Genomic DNA, 27043 nt, shown 5'->3' with positions numbered 1-27043 from the left:
ATCATCTTTTCTGTCCTTTTTCTTCCTCCTTTGTCTCTTTTGCAGGTGCTGTTTTGCTCTTGCTGTGTTTTGTTGTCCTTGTACTGTGTTATTTGCATACAACCAGCCCAGTTTCACCACTATATTAAGATCATCCTAGCAATTAGAGAGCGCTTAATGCTTTGACGCTGCTAGTTGTTCAAAATTTTATTCATGTGCAATTATGTAATTACTAGAGTTGCCAAAGTTAAAATGTTAATAATGTGTTATTGCGATAAATTATTAATATCATCCAAATTTTTAAGGCTGTTAACACATTTCCCTAGTTTGACCCTTCGAACCATCCGTAGCAGTGCAGGCTGAGGCCCAGCTGCTTGGGTGCTGTATGTTGCTATAAAAAACCCACAATTGTAGCCCTCACAGTTAAAAGGAAGTTTTTAAATAGCTTTTAAAGCACTTACTTTCAGCACATTCGGCAGACACTGCTGGACAGTGCTCACAGGACACCTATAAACCAGTCAGCAGCAAACTAACAAAAGCAGTAGTTCACTGAAACTAATGACCTTAACACAATACACAGCTTTTAAAATGGGAAAAAAATCTCTTAATCGCAATTGACTAAACAAAATAATGTCATTAACTGCAATGAATTGTTTTAATCTGTTGAAGGATCTAGTACTTACACATACACTAAGGGTGCAACTACTTCAGTACAGAAAAATGAGATCCAGAACCGTGTACTGAAGTTCAAACGTGTGTCATGAATACGTCCCTCTGTCTTCTCTGAATCTCACATTTGCTGTCTTTTGTGGACACCACTGTCAAAGCTTGACAGATGTTACCTGCTCCTCCTTGTACATTCATTATTACTGCCTTTTTATCTCAGGATAGATCTTACTGCATATTTTTGTATATTTCTAGTTGTATATATGCCTGTAGATAGTTATTTTTTTGTATAGATTGTTTTGTTTTTATATTGTATCACCCTTATTCTTAGAACTGTGCTGTGTTGTGCGGCTGTAATCTTTCCTTTGGGATCAATACAGTATGAATGTATGTATGTATGTATGTATGTATGTATGTATGTATGTATCTATCTATCTATCTATCTATCTATCTATCTATCTGCACCGACACTCAGAGGCCAATCAAATCATAAATCCTCTGTAGAATTAACATTTCCAACATATTAAATATCGCAGTGGTCTTCAACCTGTGGGTGGTCCTGCTAGGGGGCCATTAGTCAATTTTTAACTTTAAAAATTTTATTTAATGTTCTTGTAAAAATTTATATAATGTATATAATGTTCTTACAAAAATAAAAAGTGGGGTTCTCCCGAGTGGCGCAATCGCCTAAGCGTTGGCCCTAACATCAAGAGATTGCGAGTTCAATCGGTGATGCTAAAGCCGTCCGTAGCCGGAAAACCAAGAGAGCACAATTGGCCTCGCTCTCTGGGTGATTAGGATGGCTCCCTCTTCTCCCCCCATCGCTCAGCTGACGTAATAGAACTGGTGGTTGGCGTTTTCCTCCAAGCGCGTTCAGCTGTCCAATGACATTGCATGAGCGGCAGTTTGAAAAGATGCGGCGGCACTTCACAGGTCTCGGAGGAAGCCTGTGCTAGCCTTCTCCCTCCTAGCGTTAGTAGTATCATGTGACTGGGGGAGTCCTAACCAGTGGGTGGAATTGGAGACAACTAAATTGGGGAGAAAATTGGGTAAAAAATAAAAAAAAATAAATAAATAAATAAAAATAAATAAAAAGTGATACTTATCTTGAGCCCATTGATTGGTCTAGCAAAATTCTGGCTAGTTATGTTGATGTAAAACATTTACTTTTCAATCATATGCAATTCATTCAACAGGGATAAATGGTTAAAGTCGTTGTTTTTTGAAAGGAAACATTCCAATTCTCGGCCATCAACAAGTGGCCACTGTATCTTAGACAGAGAAAACAAAGAAAACCAAGTAGAGGTCTGCATTCCCACAGGACCTACCACAATATCTTGTGGGCCAGGGCTAATTTTCATTGTGGTGCATGGGAGTGGGCAGTTAACTGGCCCAGTGCAGGCAGGAGCAGGACAACACATACGTGTAGAGAAATCTCACAAATGAACGAATAGCCTACATAAAATGATCCTAATAATTGGCATATATAAATGATATCTAACAGCAAAATAACAAACGAATAAACTCATTCTAAATAGACCTTCTGAACTAGTTCTAAATAAAAGCAAACATCAGATGGCCACAGCTGTGGAAAGTGCTCTTGAGAAAGACAAATATATTATAAATAGAAATATAAATACATAAGATGACACTAAAGCCCAATAAAGGCAAGTCTGACCAACAGCAGTCATTTTCACTCGTGACTAATGCAGACGGGAACTGGTGGAAATCCTGGACTAAAAAAATCCCACCCAGACCTCTAAAGCCAAGCATAAACTGAAAGATAGAAAATACGGCGGCAGATAACGCTAAGCTTTGCATGCATGGGAACTAAAAACAAGCAAATACGGCTCTGTACTGTATGATCAGTGGTCTCGTCAAATGAGGCTTTGCAGCCAAACAATTTACACCGACACTTGGAGACTAAAGGCCTCAGGATACTTCTTGCAGATACAATGGCTTTGGTGAACAATACAATGTAACTGTCGAGAAAACAAACAACCGCAGATGGTGCGCAGAAACTTCGCTCACACACATACACTATATGGCCAAATGTATGTGGACAACTGACCATTGCACCAATATGAGCTTGCTGGCAATTCCAATCCAAAACTATGGGCATTAAATGCAGTTGGTCCCCCCTTTGTGGTAATAACAGACTCCACTCTCTTTTGATTTTGGAGTGTGTGGGAATTTGTGCCCCATTCAGTCAAAAGAGTGTTTGTGATGTCAGGAACTGATGATGGATGAGAAGGCCTGGCTCGCAATCAACGTTTCAATTCATCCCAACCCATCCCACCCCCCTCAGTTGGGTTGAGGTCAGAGTTCTCTGTGGACCACTGTAGCTCCTCCACATCAAACTCATCAAGCCATGTCTTTATGGACCTCACCTTGTGCACTGAGGCACAGTCAGCCTGGAACAGGAAAGAGCTTTCCTTGAAGTGCTGCCACAAAGTCAGAAGCATGTAATTGTCTAAAACGTCTATATATGCTGCAGCATTAACATTACCCTCTGCTGTAACCAAGAGGCTGAGCCCAATCCCTGAAAAATAGCCCCAGACCATCATCCCTCCTCCACCAAACTTTACTGTTAGCACAATGCATTCTGTTTGGGCATGTGTCAAACCCAGATTCATCCATCAGACTACAAAACACTAAAGCATGATTCAAAACTCCAGAGAACATGTTTTCACTGCTCCAGAGTCCAGTGGTGGCGTGCTTTACACAATCCAGCCAACACTTGGCTTTTTGCATGGTGATCATTTCCATTAGACAAACCTAATTTGCCCTCATTTACATATAAACAAAGCATGCTCTAAATCATGCACATGTTTTAAAAGGGAGCCTATAAAATAAAAGCTCATGAGCCATGTTAATTAGTGATAATTAGTATAATCATTATTTTCTCTTTTTATGGCTATTGCAGATATTATTGATGCTGTTGAAAATAATTGTGATTATTTAACCTCAAATTAGGCATTTTCAGGCAGTTACAACATTAAGCTCGCATGTACACCCACTTCTACCACACGTGAGTTTGAGTGGAAGTATACAGCAAAGAAGAAATGGATAAATGATAAAAACTATTAGTGAAATTTGTATGCGTTCATTTTTTGATCAGATCTGACCACGCGCCAGTTTGATGCATAAGGATTTAAAAGTAAGTTTAGTAAATTTTTTTCTTTGTAAAATTTGTTACTTCCAAAGTCAGAAACAGTCACAGTAATACAACATGTAATATAATATTACACTTTGTTTTTGTTGATTGGCATTTTCTCTACCATCATTTCTCTACAAAGATCTCTGACGTCTTTAGTGAATTTGTGCTGTATGAAAGCCCTCGTGTTGATTTGTGAACAAAAACCAAGAAAGAAAAATTCTAAAATGCTATTTCAGGAATACTGAGATGAGGAATCGAAAGGCATTTTGAGCTTCTTTCCGCACCCAAGAGTTCAGTACATATGGCTGAGTGTGAAAACTGTTTTCAAGCTGTTTTACTCACAGCTGCTTTAATGAACCAGACTCAGCCAGCAGAATCTACAACTGTACACCCAAAAGCATTTAGTGGATGAATCCACATAAGCCTTTGAGTAATCAGCTCTTCTATGATTGATACAATACTTCAGTCTTCACAAGTAATTACATTATGAACTAAGCTTAAATGGAGTTCTTTCGGCCAAATAAAGCCCATTTTGTAAGGCGCTCCGATGCTAATTAACACTTGCTGTATCTAATCTCTTAAAATAATTGCCCTATCTTATTTATTTGTTTGGTTATTTTGCATGTGGAGTAATTAGTGTCAGGCCTAAGCACCGAAAGTTAATGAGCAGTAGATAAGAAGATGTTTAGGTTGCAAAAAAATAAAACACATTTTCTCTCACAACAACATTAAAAGAGCATATATTTCCGTTGTTTACTTAATCCTCAAACGCTCAGGAACAATCTGATTTAAAAAGTATAACTTTTACAGCAAATTATCCTGCGACATAAGTAGCGTGTTGACATGGTTTTGCGGTATCCGGAATGCCGGTGATGTTAATTGTTTTTGGAGCGCGAACGTGAGGGGAATTGATTGCACAGTAAACGATGACAAAAGTCTGCAGTTCGACAGCTGATTTAGTGAGTGCCGGCTGCGAGCGGTGGCTGGAGCTTTTTCTCTCTCTCTCTCACTCTCTTTCCTTCTGCCGTGTGTCCTGAATCAATATCTATCAACGATTTGAAATTAAACCCAGATTAAATCCCAATTTCATCACGGAGAGGCACGTCTGGAGAGATTCATTTAATTATATCAGTCTGCGGAAGGAGAATCGAAGTTGTTCTTCACCTTTATCTATCTTACTGAAATGTCAACCCAGCCAAAAACAATCTCGGGCAAGTTTTGATACAATTTCTGTAATCTCAGCTGTGAGTGATGAAAACTGCGACTGTCAGAGATGATATTTCTGGCACGGGGAAAAAGAACTCAGCGACGCCTCTTTACAAATCTCCACAAACACCTGCGAGAAAATTGCCTCTGAAAAGTGGTTTACCTTGTACTATGAGATGAACTTTGGTGGATTCTGGCTTCTTGTTAGTGAGAATGGAGCAAACGTACGGCCCCTCGTCGTGTAAGTTCACGTCCAGGATCTTTATACTGTACTCTGTGACCGCTGTGTTGTTCAGGAGAACCACTCGGGGGTCCAACGACCATTTCTCATTCCCCGTAAAGAGGATGGTGGTCCGATTCAGCCAAGCTACTCGCGATACCTTGCTGTCCACATTGCATCTGTTGAAACACAAGAGAAAATACAGTTTAAGCTTCTATGTACAAAACAATAATCTGGTTACTCCAATTTACTCCAAATCTGTCGGCAATATTTTATTCAATGTGTTTATTTACATTTCAGTAATCTGATGATGGGGAAACTACAAGTCATTCAATAATCATATTATATTATACATAGTTCATACTATAAATGTTATGCGGTCATATGCGTCCCTAACCACAACAAATAGTGATTTAAATGATTGGATCACAATGTGTCTCCAAGGAACATTGTACCTGGTTCACAACTGGACTTGAGTGCTGTCCACTTATAATTGGATCACCCAGGATGCATGTTAATCCCAAGTGGGAATGGGGCCCTAGTAAGGTGGGTGAAATAAGATAATGAAGTTTTGGCGAATGACTTAGTAAGGTGTGGGAATGAGATAGTTAAGACATGGCCATGACTTGGTAAGGTGTCAAAGTCATTAGTAAGGTGTGTAAATGAGAGGTAGGATACAGGGTCATGGTCTTATTAAGGCATGGGAATGAGAAAGTTTAGTTGTGGTCATAACGGAACTGTCACAACTTCTACATCTTGTTCCCACATCTTGCGGCCACACATCGTTGTTGTCAGAAGAGAACCTCGTATCTCCATTTTTAAGGTTTTCCAGTATTTGACATGACTTGAAAATACCTGTTACCCTTTAAATTGTATGTACATTTCATGATGAATGGACTAATGAAATGATCCAAAATGACTCGGAAAAAAGTCTGGTTCTATTGACTTACATAAAAAGTAAAGTAGGTTCCTTACTTAAGTTCCTTCTCCTGTAAAGTTACCATTTTGGAGATATGAGGTTTTCTTCTGACAACAGCGATATATATATATATATATATATATATATATAAATATACACCTCTTCTCTATCAAGATTTGTTTGCACACATACACAGATGTACAAAAACAAGACACCAGAACACATGCACTGCATAACTAGATTACTCGGCCTGAAATCCAAGTCTCTTTATTGGAAATCCTGAAATCTAATACAGGATATCATAGTATGCTGTTTACATGACCACTTGAATGATCTGGCTGAAAGCAGACGAAGATTGTATTATTAGCGCGTATGTAAACAGACTCACTGAACGCTGGCTTTGTTGCTGCTGTCAAAATGACAGCTTTGCTTTGACCAGTGGCCTTTTATTTGCAACTGCAACTCTAATTATCATCATTTAAACAAGGATAATTTTAGCGTGACAAAAAGCTCTCGCTGGCATCCACCAAAGACAGTAATGATTTATATTCCTGATTTATATCCTAGATACAATACGCAGCCCTAACCTCGAGCATAACCTTCAATTCAAAAGAGTATACGACTGAAATATCATAATGCTCCTGTTATCTCCTCAGCAGCCTCACAGCACAAAATAAAGGCTATGCAGAGAAAGTGATATAAACAATGAAGTATGAGTTTGTTGGAAAGAAAAACAGCGTTCAGTAGAATTCTAAGCAAATATAAGCAGTTTTTTTCTTTATTTTGTTACAGATCACTCTTAAAAATAAAGGTTCATAAACAGTTGTAGGAAGACACCATATTTTATAGTAGAAACTGTGCAATGCACTGCAAAAATGATACCTAAGCAAATATCAAAGCAAAGAAGACATAAATGTGGTCAATATATCTAATATTTTACAGTATGAGCTTGTTGTAATAATATTGTATGATTATTAAACTGATTTCTATACTTTTTTGCTTTTTTTAACAGCAATTTGTCTAGTGAAAGTGTCGTTCCATTGGTGGAGAATTTTACTTGTGTTAAATATTATTTATTTAAATAAGCAGAACTTTCTGCCAATGTTATAAGACACTTTCACTAGAGAAAATGACTTAAAACAAGAAAAAATGTATAGAGATGTTCAATAATCTTGCAGTATTCTTACAATAATCTCATAATGCAAAATATTAGACATATTGGTGCCTCGATTTAAGATGTTTCAGCAGTGTAGATGAGCTCTCATTTACAAAAATGGTTATATAACCCCTTAGCAAGTCACGGGCCCATCGGCAGGCCCAAAGTTTTATTACTCACTTCTATAACCTAAGAATAGCTCCCTTAGTTTGCATTAAAGCCCCTGTGGTTACTGAATAATGAGCATTTGTATGACATAAACCTGGAATGCTAAGGGGTTAAAGAACTATCTATTCAAAGGTTTTTTTAAGGAATGAAAAATGGCTCTGATTTTTAAAACCATAATAATGATAATAATAATCAAAACTTGCGACCACATGGAAGTGTGGATATTCCACTCTCTGGATATAAAAAGATGCACTTGCTTGTAAATTCCCTCCATAAGGAAATGTGTTCATGAACGCTTCACATAACTGACAAAAGCTGTGAAACTGAACCTCACAACTTATCATACCCCTCACCAAGAACGCCTCCATTGTTCATTAATTAAGCAACACTTGCAAAGGTCTTTAAGTTTATTTAATTTACTTACATTTCACCCCACCAGGCAGGAATAACAGACAATGGCATATAAAACCCTGCCTGTTTCGAGAAAACGGAGGTTAGCTATTATACCGCAACACCTCTCTTCAGCGTTTTTAGCAGTAAAGGCTGCAATACAAAGGCTTGGGGAGGATTTTTCACTTTTCAGGCCCAACATCTATTCAAGTGCCAAACATTCTTCCAGCATGGAACAGCAGCATCTCAAAATAGTCTTCCGATTGCCAAGCACGGCAGAGAGGAGCCTCCTCAGAGCTAAACACTGTCATTGCTTATCTGTCAATAGCAGAGGAAGTGCTAGGCCAGTGTGGTATTCTTCAATGACACTTACAAGGTGTCGCAAAGATTTCCATCCCAACTCTGCCTGACTCATTCGTATCTGCATGCAGCCCATAATATTCCGCAGCAGCAATTTTTCTTTTCCTCCTCTCAAGGTCGAATCCACTACAAGGTCAAAGGCACTAAACGGATTATCCAGGCCTTTTTTGGAACACCATTTAGCAGCACCCTCCATGAAGAAAAAAAAAATTAGTCAACAACAGAGCACTTCTCACAGATTCTGCAAATCTTGAGGGCAACAATAGAGCATGTGAAGTGAATGCTTTCTCAGGATATTCTTCAAAGGGGATGAGCTCATTCGAAGGGTGCTAATCTGCACCGAGTGGCGGAGTGCAGGAGAGCTTGCCGAGGATTCGAGCCATAGAAAACCACCAGATTAAGCTGCGCTCAATATAATCGTGCATGCTCCGCACTTTTTCACTTCGGAATCGTACGTCTGTGGACAAAAGCGAGAGGCATTCCGGTTTCCAGTTTTTAGCCTTACAATAACTTTACGCTTCTGTTTGACCTCAAACATTGAATGTTTCGTAAGACATATGCTGTTCACTGGATGCATATAAGGGTACGCAAGATGGATCAAACATAACATGATACTTTTAGGCACTTTCATGATTAGAGATGTGCACAGTGAACCATTGAAATACTGACATCACTATTCAGGTATTTGCTTCATTTCAGCATGGAAAGATGGAGAATTAACAGGACTGTAAAAGGTAGCGAGTTCAGTCATATTTGAAATTATTAGCATATTATACTATACGTTGGTGCTACAAAACACACACAGTTTCTAAACTGCTTATCCTTCTGGGTTGTGGTGGGTGCTGGAGCCTATCCCAGCGGTCACTGGGCGGAAGGCAGGAAACACCCTGGACAGGTCACCAGTCCACTGCAGGGCAGACAGACAGACATACACATTCACACACACATTCACACCTAGGGGCAATTTAGCATATCCAATCGGCCTGACTGCATGTCCTTGGACTGTGGGAGGAAACTGGAGCACCCTGGTCACCGGCCGGGAATCGAACCCAGGCCCTTCTTGCTGTAAGGCTGCTACAAAACATAAGTGCCTTAAAATAAGGATGTGACTGAGAAGGCAGGGTTTTTGTTGGACTATATCGCTAACTAGGCCAACTATTCTACCTGACGTTTACTAGGTTTAGAAACAGTGAAAATATATTTCTCTGACAAACTAACATGTTGCCACACTGCGCATCTGTAAGACCATGAGTCCTCATCCAACATGAACACCCACTGATTTTCTTCCTACTTTTGAAAAATAAAACATGTTTTGAAATGTGTTCCTCTGCATGCTGCTGTCACCTAAAATGATAAGGCTACAGTTCTGCATTAACCTTGGCTGAAGTCTGTTTTTTTTTCCTTATTTTTTACTTCCCTTCTAACTAACTGGTTATTCCTGCATTACTCCTTAAAGACACTCAAATATTAAAGTTAGACAAAATCACATCCTTATTCATGATACACAATCTGTGTAATGATATTTAGTGATATTAGTTATGAGTTGAAACAGATTAACAGGTTGATGATTCATGTGTTTTATTATTATTATTAAATGTTTCAGATCATCCAACTCATTTAAATAAAAGATGAAGACAACATGAACATAAACACAAAATAGAGATTTTTAAATGATCATTACATTTATTGAAGATAAAAATTTATTCAAAGCCAATATCACTCATGTGGAAAGTACTTGCCCTCCTAAACCTAATAACTGGTTGTGCCAGCCTTGGTAGTAAAAACTGCAATCAAATTTTTGCATACCTTGCAATGAGTCTTTTACATCACTGTGGAGGAATTCTGGCGAACTTTCCTTTGCAGAATTTTGTTAATTTAGCTACATTGGAGGCTTTTCGAGCATAAACTGCCTGTCTTGCCACAGCATGTCAATGGGATTCAAGTCAGGACTTAGCCTTAATTTTGCTTCTTTTGAGCCATTCAGAGGTGAATGTGCTTGTATGCATTGGATCATTGTCCTGCTGCATAACCCAACTGCACCTGAGCTTTAGGTCACAAACTGACAGGTGGAAATTCTCTTTCAGGATTCTCTAACAGAGAGCAGAATTCATGGTTCCATTAATTATGAGAAGCCCAGGTCCCGCAGAGGCAAAGCAGCCCCAGACCACCACACTATCACCACCATGTTTGACTGTTGGTATGATATTCTTTTGGTGGAATGTAGTGCTAACCTTATGCCAGATGTAATGGGACCCATGTCTTCCAAAAAAAAATCCATCTTTGACTCATTAACCCACAGAATATTAACCCAAAAGTCTTGGGGGTCATTGAGACATAACTGAGGCCAGTGAATGCAATTCTTCAGAAGAATGTTCTTCTGGGTTCTTTTGCGACCACTTGGATGAGTTGTTGATGCTCTCTTGGTGAAATTTTGGTGGGCCGGCCACTCCTGGGAAGGTTCACCACTGTTCCAAGTTTTCTCCATTTGTGGATATCGGCTCTCACAGTGGTTCTCTGGAGACCCAGAGCCTTAGCAATGGCTTTGCATCCCTTTCCAGACTGGTAGATTTCAATGACTTTGTTTCACATCTGTATTTGAATTTCTTTAGAACGTGGCATCATGTGCTGCTTTTTGAGACCTTCAAGCTGCTTCACATTGCTAGACAGGTTAAGTGATGTTTAGATTTAACAGGTCTGGCAGTAATCATGCCTGGGTGTGGCTAGTGAAACTGAACCCAATAGTCAATTGAATGTGGTTAATGATTTAGTAGCTAAGGGGGCAATTACTACCATGCAGTGATCACTGCAGCCCTATTATACCACAGTTCATTTTTATGACATAATCTTACTGGTTGATATATGTTCTACCCATTGAACCATAACAGCACCATAACTGTATCACAATAACTAAATCATTCAGTGCTGGTTGCTAAGTAACATCTTGCTTTACACTGCAGCTAACCATTACCAAGTTTCTTCTATAGAAACTTACATACATGATGATGTTATTCACAATAACACACTCGCTCTTGTGTTGTATTGCTTACCTAAACACTGGTTGTTTGCCTACCTTTAACAGCTCTAAATTGTTTTTTTAGGATGATACAGTTGTGCAGTGATCTGGAAGCACTGATGATACCCATGATATGCTCAGTAATATGACATAACTGATCACGATAATGCTAAAATAGCGTCACATTGCCCACCCCTAGGTGCACAAAGTGAGCACAGTACTTTTAACAATGTCCTGTTGCTGTGCCCTTTACTTTCTCCTACCGTCTGTTTTCCCCCTAAACACAGTAAATCAGTGGGACTAGGAAGGACATCTCCCGGATTTTATTGGGTCGTCAATTCTGTATGCAGGGGCCCCCATCATCAAAATGAGGCTGCTCGTCCAAGCATGTCTCAGTGTGGCCCGTAATGATAAGTGCTGCTTGTAATTCTACCACTTCTTCTCATTTAGGAAGCAGCATAAGCACTGGTACAGCACGGTCATGCCTAAACCCATTAGCACCAAGCATGGGCGTTTGAACCGTTTTGCTATACGAAAATCTTTTCTATTCAAACCTTTTTTGCTAGCACTGTTAGCACTGAAGCTAACATCTCTTCTGTTTGTCTTTGTTACTTTATGTTATGTACAAACTCAATTCCAAAAAAGCTGGGACAGTATATGAAATGCAAATAAAAACAGAAAGCAGTTTATCTGTATTGAAAAGAAAACACTACAAAAACACAATATTGTGTTTAATCTTACAAACTGTTTTTTTTGTAAATATACGCTTATTTCAAATATTATATGTTCCAAAAAGCACGTTTACCACTTTTCCTTTTAACAGCACTTAACAATCATTTGAGGACTGAAGACCAACTGATCCAGTGCTGAAAGTGGAATTTTTCATTATTACTTAGTTATCCAAGCCTTCAGCTGTGCAAATGTACAAGGCCTTTGTTGTCACATTTTGTATAAGACAAGTTTTCAATGGCCAACAGTTCTGGACTGCAGGCAGGCCAGTCTAGCACCCACACACCGATTACGTAGTCATGCTATTGTACCAAGCGCAGTAGGTGCATCTTACAATTATGACCCGTCACAATCTTACAATAATGAGATTTTGTCTCATAATTACAACTCAGTATCTCATAAATATGACTTGCGATCTTATAATAATGAGATGTCGTAATACAGATTTTCTCACAATTCTGACTCATTTTGAATGACTTAGTATCTCAATTATGATTTAGTATCTCATTATAATGACATCATCTCAATATAATGACTTCCTATGTCATAGTTACGACATAGTATCTCTTGATTATGACTTAATATATCATAATTATATCTTACTATCTCAAAATGATGACTTAGAATCGTGTAACAATAAGTTACTATTTATCTCATAATTATGACTTACAATCTCATTATTCTCATTAACTTGTGTCCCATTAAAATAACCTACTATATCATAATTATGACATATTATCTCATGATTATGACTCAGTATCTTATAACAATGACTTAGCATCTCATAATTATGAGAAACCTTTTCAATATTACGACTTACTATTTGGACTTTTCTTTAAAGCAGGGGAAACAAGCTTCCCCTGTAACAAGCTAAAGTGTAGAAACGGCAAAGAGATTCATCTGAGCAGCTCAGATGTGATTTAGCTCATTGCATAATTTCTTTCGAAAAAAGCAAACAAACACATTCCCAAATTAATGCAGTGCAGCACTCCTGCAGGTCCTGGAGGAAAGTTCTTAAACATAATAACAACCTTCTGCAATGAGCTCCAAATGAAGCCGCGCTCTAAATGGATTTAAAGGGCAAAAACCGGAGAGTCTATCTTCACCTCCTGCATTGGAAAGAGAGAGCAGTTTCCTCGAAGGCAATGTCTCCATTATCGAGCACTGACAAGATGAGATCAAGCCTCATTCACTAGACTAATGGCTCTGTCACACCGCCACCATGCAGTCTACTCTAATGGATTGTCAGCCACCTTAGTGTAGGATCGTTAATATAAAGAAATATCCCCACTGCTCAGGTATGTCCCATAAAACATAGACGGATTACCAATACATCCTAAAGTGTCTTTATGCACAGGGGGACTGAAAGACACAGTTTCTCGATTTAAAGATATCCCGCAGAGACCTGATGGCAGGAGAGTCAGTTTCCTTAAGACAGCCATCAACGTGAAAAATGCATGAAGGAGATATAAGCCATGCCTTCACTCAAGCTTATAACCCATGCTAAAGGTTAAGCCACTGCAGCTAGAACCATAGAGTATGTCAACATAATACCTCGGACAAAGCCATCAGTTTCTTTGTGGTAAAGAAATAAGTGATATTTAAATAAAAGCAGCCCAACTAACTGCAAGTCTGGTGCATGTTTAGCGTTCAAGCCTCAAGCCAGAAAAAATGGATTTGCTGGATATTCCTGGGCAAAACAACAGGCCAGGGCCGTAGTCCTCTGGAGTCTAAGGGTATTTGCATGATTTTTTCATATGTTTTTAAATTCGCTTCTAAAGGCCCTTGCATTTAACATGGTGCCCATATGTTTCAAATCAAAATTCTATATTATCTTTGTGGCTTTTATTCAAAACCACGCAGGGTTTCCAATGTAATGAGTAAGTACTTAGTACTTATCATCATCTTTTATCAATACTCGATTAAACAATCATTAATAAGTGTTTACAGAGCCAAACTGCGTTCTGAATGATCTCAGGCACTCATCTGAGCAAATCACAGTGCATCCAGCAATAAAGGAATCCTTGTGCATCTTTTATACAGTGATAGAAAACAAAGTAGCGCACTAAAAGTGCTAAAGGGGCCATAGCCAAATTCTCAGGATGGACCACCAGCAAGACACCTGGTATAATAGAATTAAACAGTGCTTCCCTGACTGATATGATTGTTGACTTATTATTGTTGAATTATTAAATATGACTGTCAAGTCTCAAACGTTCCTAGAAATCTTTAGTTTTCTCTTCATCTCTCTCTCCCTCTCTCTCTCTCTCTCTATACACATATATATATATATATATATATATATATATATATATATATTTCCATCCATCCATCCATCATCTAAACCGCTTATCCTTCTGGGTCACGGTGGGGTGCTGGAGCCTATCCCAGCAGTCATTGGGCAGAAGGCAGGAAACACCCTGGACAGGTTGCCAGTCCATCACAGGGCAGACAGACAGACATACACATTCACACACACACCTAGGGGCAATTTAGCATATCCAATTAGCCTGACTGCATGTTTTTGGACTGTGGAAGGAAACCGGAGTACCTGGAGGAAACCCTAATAAATATATATATATATATATATTTGTGTTGTAATGTTTTTTAATTAATAAATGATCACCTTAATTTACCAGTAAATATGATACATTTACTGGTAAATATGATAAATATGACATGACCAAGGACAACAAACTGAAAGTCCTGAATGGAAAACAGCCTTATACATGCCTACAGTAAGATATACGCCTGCAGGAAAAGTGTACAGCAGCCTTTTAGGACCAAACCAGTATCGTTTAATTATCCATTAAAGCTGAGGAGACAGATGTTTAGAGAACAGCAGAGAAACCTAACTGTTGGACACCGAGTATTGATTTGGCCATTTCCTAGAATGATACCTGCCATGCTCTTATCCCTCTCTTATGCCTAGTTCTCACATATGAAGAGGTCAATAAGCTCCTTGCGAGGGTTTTTAGTGGTTGCAGATCATTGTCAGCAGATGGCCAGTGTGGTCTGGAGGGGGAGATTAACGACAGGCAGACTGATGAAGGCCATTACACTGGAGGCAGTGGATAGTATCAGCTTGGTTTGGAGGGTCTTTTCTTTAGCTAAAAACCAAACAGAGACATTGATTTGCATATTTTAGCTGTTTGACTTCTTACAGAAAAGCCAGAAAAATAGTGGTATAGAGAGAAAGAGCCAAAAAAAGACATGCAGCCCTTGCTGTCACCACCAAAACCTATTCCAACAAACTGTTTAACTGTATCAAGCCTAATGTCTTGCCAATAACACTTTGAGACTTTGGCAACGTCCTCTTTAACTCATTAAAATTTGCGGCTAGTGACTGCAATGTGTGCATTGGCCATTGTAACGTATCAGAATGTGGAACTGGAGCTTTCTGTGCCCTAGTGTGTTTTCTATAACTAGATACAAAGAAACACTTTGCTGCTTTTATTGTTGGAGCACTGTTTCTAAATGAGGATGAGAATATATTCAGAACGGAATTCAATTCGGTCAAGTGTAATGATAAAAGGTAACCAAAGTTTTTTTGCTTGCTTTAAAAGCATATATGACAACAGCATTACGAAATCACATTTTTAACAGAGAATTGTAGACTAAAAGGTAATGCTGGCTATAATGATGGTTGCTGTAGGTCAGGCGTTCCCAAAGTCTATGCACATTTTTGTGCTTGCTTGTCCGTCATCTAGCACACTTCATTGAGCTCATTACGGAATTAACAAGCTCCTCATGTGCTGGCTCAGGTGTGTTAAAGAAGAGAAAATAAAATAAGGTGGTCCCCATGGCTGACTTTGAGAACCGCTGCTGTGGTTAAACCCACATTTGGTGGCATTACCCAACCCCTATCAATTCATTATATAGAAAAAAAAGAGGATTTATATTACTTCTGTGACCCATTCCATCTCTCCTCTGAGCCGAAGGCCTTGTTGATTTTGATTTGCAGTAACAATGCTTTTTTTTTTTTTCCAGAGCTCCGTTTGTGACTGTCACTTTTGTCACAGCGTTCAAGCTGAATGCACTAACATTCTATTTGTGTCAGTCCTCAAAGGATCTGTCTGAGGGGCCCCAGCCCACCGCGATGGCTAACTAGTCATGTGGATGATTGGCCTGCGCGAGAACGAGGAGCAACTGCCATCTTTTCTGCCTGTCAGTCAATAACACAGAGGGGAGGCAGTCTGTCAATGCATCTAAACGCATTCATCCACTCAACAATATCTCCACAAAGGCTCGAAAGGATTTTTGGGTTACTATGCAATTGAAAACAATCTTGCCAGAGGCAACAGAATAAGAGTGAAAAATGTTGACATTTTTACCTCTGGTCGCCATCAAATGACTCCAATTTTCATTGGAACAGAAAATGTAAACTCATTGACCAAACTCATCATTGCTGTTTGCTGCTGTAAAGCGCTTTGATTGGAAAGCGCACCGTCAACCTCACTTTCAAGGTACTGATGTACTAAATGACATCTAACTGGTGTTGACGGCATATTGAGCAAGTCCTGAAGGACATCTCTCTGACGGCTGCTCTATGCAAAACTCCCACGGCCTAGACATGAAAGGTATTTTAAAAGACCGGGTATGAAGTTCTAGAGAGGACCACTAAGAAAGTATTGAGTAAAAATTGAAAGAAGACGAATACGCCTCCAGGCAGGGTCAAATCAGTAAAAGAGGTAACAGCAGCACTCAAACACAGCACAAGCCGGCCATACCGGCTGTTGAGGCTGCACAGCTGAGAGAGGATAAAGCTGTCCATAGAAGCCTGCTGTGGCAATGAAAGAGCTGCACAAGTGTGTATCAGGCCCAGGAGAACCTGAGAGGCTCAAAAATAACAAGGTATTCCACAAGGCAGTTTTAAAAGCAAAGTTTGTGCAGAAAATGCTTGAAAAGCACTTTAGTACTTGAACACAAGCAGAAACGTCATACCATCTTAACGCTGCAGGTAAGGTTTTTCGTTCTTGTTGTTGTTGCAACAAGAACTGAATGTGCAGCACTATAGTGACAGTGAATATGGAAGCTTTAGTGAGAGTTCTGCCAGGAAGACTCTAATGCTACATCATTCATTCATTGGTTCTGACCAATCCTGGGCCCACACCTGTCTTTAAAATGACTCAACTTGCGTACCTATTCTGCCGCTTTCATGTGCCTAAGTTTCCGCGTTCCCCTCCTTCCTCCCCACCGCCACCAGCTGGGTCCCTGTCTGGTTGTCTGGGGATAAGCTCCACCCCCGCTGTCTCTATCTGGCAGAATCAGAAAGGGTTTTGAGACCTGGACCAAGGACGGGGCCTACGCCAAAGACTCTTTAAGACTGAATTGCTATCTTTCAACTATCTTTCTTCGATTGAGGATATAAAAAGTCCTCTTTCACTCTTGAGTCTTTTTGGCAGAACTATCGTTTGCAGAGAAATGGGAAAATTCAACTATTACCTTTATCATTCCGATATCGGAATTTCAGCAACTGATAATTTAGCACTAACATAACTACCTAACAGGCTGGGAGGTGTTAAAGTGTTGTAAGTAAGTGGCGCAAAAGCATATATGTTGCTTTGGTGCCATCTCAACCTTCCTCAGTACAAAATCATATATAATTAAAATGTTTCGTTTGTTTACATGGTCACCAAATAAGTGTGCCTGATTTTCAAGCCATCATTTGATAAATGTCAGCTAGCTAATCTATCTACCAATTGCTAAATGTTAAACAGTGCTGCTAACAAGGAGAGCGGAGGTGTTTGCTATTAGCTTAGCTTGCAATACAACAGCTCTGTTCACCACGATTCAGGCTAACTAAAACACCGACACAAGTTTTGAGGAAAATGATTCAAATTTGAGGCAGTGAAGTCAAACAACTGGCACTGAAGGGACTGAAAGGGGAAATTAAACCTGTTCAATGGTGTTTGGAGTTGTAGCTTGATCAGCTAACTTAATGTCAGCTTAGCAAGAAGGCTACATACTCAAACAGTACAACACACCACCGTTCAGGTTTGACTGTGACTAAGTGTAGCTGATAAAACAAATGTCTGAGAGAGCAAATGTCAAGTGGCTGGTGTTGGAGTGAAAGAAAGCTGAAATCTAGCCAATTCTGTGGTGTTTGGGATTGTATCATTTTGGCTAAGCTAATAACAGCTTACTTAGCAGGCCAAACATGCCACACATGACCAAGCACAGGCAAACAGATGCTAAAATGACACCCATTCAGAGGATATCCAAGTGCAAAGTCAACTGGAGTAAAAGCCGTGATTGAGTGTGTTCTGTGCTGTGTGTAGCTCTTAGCCGTCGCGCTTCTATTATGTTTAGTTTGTCTGTGTTTTTCCTGGTCAGTGTTGCCAACTGTTTTCAATGGAAAGTAGCTAAAGCCTGCTCGAAAAGTTGCTAAATGTCATGAGAAAATGTCATGTGCTTATTAGCATATTTGTGATGTCATTACATCATATTTGCATTCTGCCTAGTGTCAGATGGTGTCAGCTCTTTATATTTGGCTGCTTCTCTTCGGGTGCATTTACATGTAAAATGATCCCGCGCTCAAATATACTGTATTTTAATAAAGCCAAATTACCAATAAAGCCGTTCTCATTTACATATTTTTCTGTTTCTGTTGTCAGACATTGGGATGAGTATGAAACAATGACTGAAACAGGGCCTATTAAGACTACATTAACCAGCAGTCACTTCCAAGCCATTTCCAAGCTGCTGCTTTGCACTGTTAAAATTGTGATTTTATAACCGTAACGTCGTCTGACAAAATCACCATACACACAATTTTAAGACAACAGCTGCGCTGCGATTTTGGCTATATTTACATGTAAAATGATCACTCAAAGAGACAGTTAGAACAATATGAATATCTTTCTTATTTTTCTCTCACACAGCGCACAGCCTCCTTTTCCACAAAAAGGATGTTCCATTTCAGTGTAATGCTGAGTGGTAAGACAGTGATAACAGTCAAAACAATCAAATTAAATGATTTAAATGAAGAAAGGGAGGAGGACATAATACAGATTGGTGATTGGTCCTTAGCAACACCGTTTGCACACGCGCAGTTCAATTCACGTCCATATCAGCTGCCGTGAGGACTAAATATCCCGCTCTGCCTCTCTGGAACTCACTGAACAGAGTAGACACAGAGAGAATGTGGCTCTCACTCGCAGGTCAGCACTGGTGACTCTCTATTTCTATGGAAAGTATTTAAGGTTTATCCAGAAAGTCAACAGATTTGTTGCTAGGTACTTTAAAAAAAAAAAATGAAAGGGTCTAAAAAAAGATAAAGATGCTAAGCTGGCAACATTGCTCCTGGCTTTGATTTGTCCGCTCTTTCTATCAGCATTACCTACTGGTGAGCTCCCATACCAGTGAGCTCTTCTAAAATATAAATGGGTGGAATGTGTTTATTTGGTGGTTTAGAGGTGAAATAGAAATTTGACACGATGAAATTTTGAAACATTATCACTTTTACTTGCCGGCATCATTTTTTAATATCGGTATACCTTATTATCGTTATGCCTTAAGTTCAAGTAATTTTGCCTGGCATTTTGTTGCTCCAGTCACTATTAAATTTTCCTGCAATGTACAACCAAAAAGGATGAGATGCTGTGCAAAATGTAAATAAAACAGAGTGCAATGATGTACAAAACTAATTTGAACCCTATATTTAATTGAAAATAGTACAAGGCAACATATCAAAGGTTGAAACTGAGAAATTGTATTGTTTTTTGGAATATAAATGCCCATTTTGAATTTGATGCCAGCAATACATTCCAAAAAAGTTGGAATGAGGCAACAAAAGACGACACTGCATTAAAAACAGACTCGATTCTGCAGAGGAAATCACTGCAGAGGCTCAGAAACACTTCTGAAAACCACTGTCTGTGAACACACTTCATTGCTGCTTCCACAAATGCAAGTTAAAACTGTATCAAGGAAAAATTAAACCATATGTAACAGGATCCAGAAATGCTGCCACCTTCTCTGGGCCTGAGCTCATTTAACATAGACTGAGGAGAAGTGGAAAAGTGTCCTGTGGTCCAACGAATCAACCTTTGAAATTCTTTTTGGAAATCATGGATGCTGCTTCCTCCAGGCTAAAGACGACTCAGCTTGCTACAGTTCAAAGGCAACATCCACGATGGTATGGAAGTGCATTAATCAACATGGAATGGGTGACTTGCACATCTGTGTGTATATATATATATGCATTAATGGTACCTTTGTTTACATCTTGAATGAAATTCCCCTTGAAGATAAGCACAGACTAATGCATATATATATATATATATATATATATATATATATATATATATACATATATATATATATATATATGCATTAGTCTGTGCTTTGCGTCAAAGTCATTTATTATACCAGATGTCCGAAGTGCTTAATGTCTATTAAAGCTAATTCACATACAGTTATGGTTATGAAATGATAATGAATAGGTTCCCTGATGCCCGAGACATTGTCTTATGATAGTTCTGAGACAAGAGTTTGGTCTAAAACCTTTTTAAAATGGAGATGTACATGCGGGGTGCAAAATAGTGCCCAAAGAAAAAATATTTTTTACACAAAATTGCCAATATCAATATTACAAAATTACATATAAATAAGCATGGGTTCATTGGCCATTTCATTCATTGGCCAGAAAAATGCAAAGAGTAAAAGTGATTACTGGTACCAGCAATGGCCACAACAAGCTGTTAATTATCAGTTACTATTACCAGAAACTCTACATCTAGTGCCCCTCTAACAAAAACATATTACAGTCTTCTGTCCAAATGCTGAGCAATTCCTCCAGAGCCTTCATCCTGGATTCCTTAGCTGGGAGCTGCAGGCCATCTGCAGTCCAGGCACATTACTTTCTGTAAAGGTACAAATCCTGCCCGAATCATTGGACGACTCCTGTTCTCTCAAAAATCCCAACCCATTTCTGAGATCTGTCTTTGTGATTCGCAAAAGTTCAACTGTCAACCAATGTGTTGAAGCCGATTTATTTCTTATTGAGGTTGTAAGCTTGCCAGATTCTAGCTGAAACCTTGAATCCTAGTACGCGAGGCTGCTGTAATTCATAGCAAGTGGCACTGAAATGAAGGAGTGTGCCCAGTTCCAGCTCCTCTAAGCATTAAGCAAGTGGCTGTTAAACCACTCCCAACAAACTCTCCAACACACACACAGCATAATGTGAGTAAAATTCATCACATCTTTATCAGTCATCAGCCATGCAGCAGCCAAGAGGCTCACAGCAAAGTAGAATATTAGTCTCTCACCTCACTTCCCTCCCACTGACTACCTAGCTGGCTCTAGGACTGCACAACATGAGTAGTATACCATAATGGGGTTGTTTGTACACTGAACAATATATTAGCTGGCTGATAATATTGGTTGATTTTGAGAGGTGGGAAATATTAAATGTTTAGGATATGAGATATGTCATGATATTTATTTCATCTGATCAGTTGGAACAAAGAAAAAAGAACCAGTAGTGTTACCCTGTAAAATGATCAAAAACTGTTAACACAGTGATTTATATGTGATATTTGGCATACTGTGAGTGTTTACATGCATGTTATAATCCACTAACTCCAGAAAATCAGATCATCTAGAAGATGAAGAATATTAAAATCCTTCATTTGTCAAGCACGTTTCAGCGTTGCTCCAAAAGTGTTTTGCTGCTGTCTCACAGAGACTGAGAAATCAGAAAGAAATCAGAGTAAGAGTTTTCATGTACTGAGAAATCTGATTACTGAACTAAAATCCAGCTCTCTTTATCAGATTTCTTAATCGGATTTCTAGTCCTTACTTCGATCTAAGAAATCAGAGAATGCTGTTTACACGACCACTTGAATAATTAGATAACTGCAGAAATCCGATTATGATCAGATTATTGTGTGCATGTAAATGTACTCAATGTTAGACTAAATCCAGTTAAACAGGACTAATTTTGCTCTCCTTATAATAAAAGTGTTCTACAAGTGCTGAAAATATCCATGATATGTTCACAAATACATATTGTATTGTATTGTGACATAATCTATCACGATGACAATATATTGCCCAGCCATAACTGAGATCACATAGATTTACTGATATTGGTAAAAATCTCACTCACATTTTGTGGCTTGTTTCATGTTGTTATCAACAGACACCTCTGAGGATTTAACGGCTCCATGCTCATGTGTCAGTGTTTGTAGAACTGCTAAATAGCCAACACCTGGAATTCCCCTTTAACAGATGGTAAAAGGGAATTCCAGTAATTTTTCAAAATGTCTGCCTAATTAAACGGTTAAGCTGTAAACAAAGTCATTCAGAGGGGTTTGATGCGAAATGATCAGTTCTAGAGAGTCTAACTGAGTCAGAATTGATTACAGTGGTGGTGATGGGAACCAGACATCCAAAGAGCTTCATGTCTCTAAAAGCTCCCTCACAGAATGTTATTATACACAAAATTGTTATGAATATGATGTTTTATTATGTAATAATGGCACTAGCTGATTTTTTTTGGTTTACTTTACTAATTTAATAAAATGGCAAATACAGACTTGTAACACTTAGTTTTTCTTATATAATCCTTAGTTACTGAGGTGGATGGTAGCTTTAGCGAAAGGTTTATCAGGAAGACTATCATTCATTAGTTCTGACCAATCGCTGGTCCACACCTGTTTTTAAAATGATTTGACTTACGGACCAATTCTGCTGCTTTCAGATGCTGGTGTTTCGACGTTCTCCTACTTTCTCTGCACCACAGTTAGCTCGATTCCCCTCCGGTTCCTTGGGGGGGGGGTCGGGGAGGCGTAATCTCTGCCCCTCCTGTCTTGATCCAGCAGGATCTGTGAGGGTCTTGACACTCCAAGACCTGGACTGAGGACAGGGCCTATGCCAAAGACTCCCATTGAGGATTAAAGCTGTCTTCCTTCTCTCCTGCCTCCTGAGTTGTCCTGGTAGAAATCTAGTTAACATCAGTTTGTTTGGATAAATCCTACAGACCAAAGTGACTTTTGTCCAAAAGTTTCATAGCATTCTTAGCGGTTTTGGTAATTAACACTTTATCTGAGAGTTCAGAAATGGGTGATTTTAGTCGTATCTGATCCATTAAATAATTACTTAGAAAACCGTCCATTTAAAATAATGGACAAATAATTGATGCCAGTATATTACACAAGGAAGTATTTGATTCAGTTAACCAAACAAATTCAAAAGTAGAGTACTGCCAGCTCAGTGGACACAATTTATCATTATTAGTCTGTTTAAACTCAGAAAATATATATATATATATATATATATATATATATATATATATATATATATATACATACACACACACACACACACACACATATATATATATACACATACATACATACACACACATACATACATACATACACACACATATGTATATATATATATATATATATATATATATATATATATATATATATATATACACACACACATAGTTAATTACCTTTAGGTCACATGATTTTTTTAAGCCAATTAATTTACGCTTACAGCGTGATATGTATGCTTATTTGTGTTATTGTGAGGCAAATTTTTCCCAAAGAGGAAGACACATGTAGTTTCACAGATCATTTTAGATAGTATATATTATATTTATGAATTTGTGTTGTAGACATTATGACTCCTGGTTCCTATCACCACCACTGTAAAGAAATCTGAGTCAGCAAGTTTCTCTACAATGCACCAATTTCACATCAAACCACACTGAATTACATCACAGCCACTGAATTACGCAGACATTTCGACAAATGCATGGAATTCCCATTTAAAGAATTTACTACCGACAATAATGTCAGTCAGTAAAGCACTGTTTAACTAGAATTACCAGTCTGTTTGATCTTTGACTACATTACATTATACGGGCCAATAATACTGGAATTTCTAGCTCCTTAAATCAGTACCAGTAACAAAATGTCCATACAGATTATACTGCTGGGGCAGAATGAGTACAGTCATAACAGCAGGACAGTTCTAATACGTTAAATATCTTCTTTGCACCACAAGCTTCGACTACCTACACAACGCTGTGAAAATACCAGCAAAGGTCTTACCTTAAATTTCATTTAGAAAGCCTCCTTAATCACGCAATAAAATGTTTACTGCTGTAATGATTGACATCTCTCTGTCTATTAAAAACGGATCTATTTGAATTATGTCAAGGTACTTGGTTTTTCTGTGGGGGACAGCTGTAACAGTGTCAGAACTGTACTTGTGGTAAACGACAAGTTCATTTTCACATTGAGTACGGAATTAATTAACTCTCATTTATTTAAAAAGTTTTAGGCAAATGCAAATATTCAATAACATCACAATTCAGATCGCTCAAATTTACCGACAGTATCGTTTTATTGCGTAATCATTTGTTGCTTGTTGTTGTGTTCATTATTGGTACATTTATCTTATGAATTGACATTTGCAATTATTAAAATAAATAAATAAATAAAACAGTAACTAAAGAACACTGGACTACTTCCTGTAAAGGGTAGAACAACAAACGCAGCTTGGAGATTCAAAATATGATGATGTATATATATATATTTTTTTTTATAGAAATTTCACACCTTATATATGTATATTCTAAATGTATTCTAATATATGGCCATTGACAAATAATTTTTTTTTAAAAAATATATAAAAAATAGAGTTCTGTGCAAACGTCAAAGTCAGTTTGGCCATTAAATAAAAGGATTTTTTTTACTGTCAGAAAAAAAAAACAACTAAATATAATATCATTTTTCTATATTTATTGTGTCCACCCATTACCTTTATTATAGTTTCTATAATAAACAAAACTTGCTTTGAGTTTTCCAAGAAATCTGCAGGGATATTTTTCCATACCTCCAAAGTTCCATCTTAGAAGTTGGTTGCATTTTCTGCTTCTTATGATCCAAATAATCCCAAACACATTCAATGATGTTGAGGTCTGGACCCTGGAGTGGTCAGTCCATTGTTCTGAGAACACCAGCTGCTTCTTTGCAACTTTCTTTGCAAGATCTTTTCTCAGTAATGGCTTCTTTACGGCTACACATCCTTTCAGACTCATAGTGTTGAGTTGTCTTCTCACAGTAGAAGGACGGACAGAAACAGCTGTGGATTGTTTCAGATCTGAAGCAAGAGTGGAGCTTGATTTTGGAAACTCCTGTTTTTTTCACGCTTCTTTATGCAAGTGGACTGTCTCATATCTGATCTCCTCAGAAATATCTTCTGAATGAATAACTTGTACTTAATGGCTATTTTAGACAGATATTAAAAACATAAAGAGTGGTCTCTGTTACAACGTACCAATCCCTCTGTTATGGGGACAGTGTAACAAATAGGCATTCTGTCTTTATGTACTTATTGTGGAAAATATTGACTGTATACATGCTCTTATGATGTTTAAAACAAATCAAAGTAACTTAATATGCTAAACACAGCCTCACTGAACATGTTTTAAAGAGAGAGAAAACAGTATATAATCCAATATAGCCTAATATCTACCACACTGTGTACATGCTGAATGCGTCTAAGGGAATAAGACACTTGTTACTAAATAAAACTCATCACCTGCATGTTTAAGGTATGCTAATTTCTGCCCACTCGAGTCAAATTAGCATTAGCAGTTTGATTTGCCTACAGGCAGAATACAATATCAACAGAACCTGTTTAGAAAAAAGAACTGCAAGCACTGGACGTTAGATCGTCTCTCACACAGCAGAACTGAAGTAACATTGAATTTCCACATTTATATTTAACAAACAGTGTGATGGAGACTTTGGAACAAATTCAGAAAAGCTCATGAAAAAACGAGACTTAGACAATTCCATCTGTTCTGAAAGTTCATAATAATGCTGTTGATGAAAATGCAGTCACTTTGAGAGCAGACATGGTGGAAAAAGCAGGCATGCTTTTCAGCATTTGTTATTGTCAAACACTATCAGTGCGGCGCACTCAGGGAAAGAGCAGCGAGGTTTGGAGCGTTACTCCTTATCGAGCACGAGAAAGCGAGATGCTGAGGGATTTCCAATGCAGATGAAAGAGCTGCTGCACCCTCCTAGACAGAGTTTGCCTATGTGAAAGAACTTTTATCTGAAAGAGATTCTGAACAAAATGTGGGTGGATTTTGGCCTTAAAGGATGCCTGGCTAATATGAACAAAGTTACTGAGAGTAAACTCGGATGCTTTAAAGCAAACAGCCAATGATATTAATTCATGCCCAGATCGTGATACTTCAAGACACAATATGCATCAGGATATATCGTTTTTTTTTCTAAATAGTACCAGTAGTGCCAACAAATACTACCAAAAACTATGAATGCAATGATTTTATTCAGTGTTTCACATCCTGCACTGCACTAAATTCATCTAAGCACCCATTATGCTCTCTCTGTAATGAAACACGCTGTTGATCAGTGTTTACTCTTTGTGGTAACGAGCAACTGAGCTGTTTTTACTTACCTCAAATAAATATGAATTTCAAAAATATATAAATATGAGACAATGCAAAGCAACGAACAGAAGTGATATTTGACATTAATTCAAACCTCAAAACACTTCACATCAACTTCTGAACTGTTCCACTTTTTTAAATGTACTGACAGAATCTGCAAAGTGCTCAGAAAAGCATACTGTGACATCTTGAGAACAATAGTGCTGGGCAATATTGATAAAATTCAGCGTCATATTATTTTTCATATATGTACTACAGTATCACGGTACCAGACATGTTTAAAGGAGATTTGTTTCCCCAAATTTCTGTCTATATAATTGTTGAAATGCCGACAAAGTTGTCCAGAGTCTTTTCTCAGAACTATTGTAAAACAATGTCTCAGTTATCAGGCAGCATTTTGTAAAATAACTTCTGTGAAGGAGCTTTAAGAAGCATAGGATGTCTCGTTCCTATCACCACCAGTGTGAACTATTCTGACTTAGTAAGTTTCTCTAGAATGCAGCATTTCACACCAAACCACTCATAATGATTTTGTTTACATCTGATTTAATTATGCAGACATTTTGAAAAATTGGTGGAATTCCCCTTTATGTCTTTATTAGCAAAGATAATGAGCCTGTGCCCC

The 27043-nt window shown here is 38.2% G+C and overlaps 1 protein-coding gene across 1 annotated transcript in view; it reads right to left on the bottom strand.

Moving 5' to 3' along the window:
• The window catches only part of opcml (opioid binding protein/cell adhesion molecule-like), a 167427-nt gene that overhangs the window by 83229 nt on the left and 57155 nt on the right, over window positions 1-27043 (bottom strand). Inside the window, exon 2 of the mRNA XM_036595450.1 lies at window positions 5175-5410. Coding sequence (XP_036451343.1) covers window positions 5175-5410 — 236 coding nt within the window. The remainder of the gene's footprint in view (window positions 1-5174; window positions 5411-27043) is intronic.

Source organism: Colossoma macropomum, unplaced genomic scaffold (genome assembly GCF_904425465.1).
Source record: "Colossoma macropomum unplaced genomic scaffold, Colossoma_macropomum, whole genome shotgun sequence".
Classification (NCBI taxonomy): Eukaryota; Metazoa; Chordata; class Actinopteri; order Characiformes; family Serrasalmidae; genus Colossoma; species Colossoma macropomum.
The sequence above is the reverse complement of the archived record's forward strand: the minus strand, read 5'-3'. Positions and strand labels throughout refer to the sequence as shown.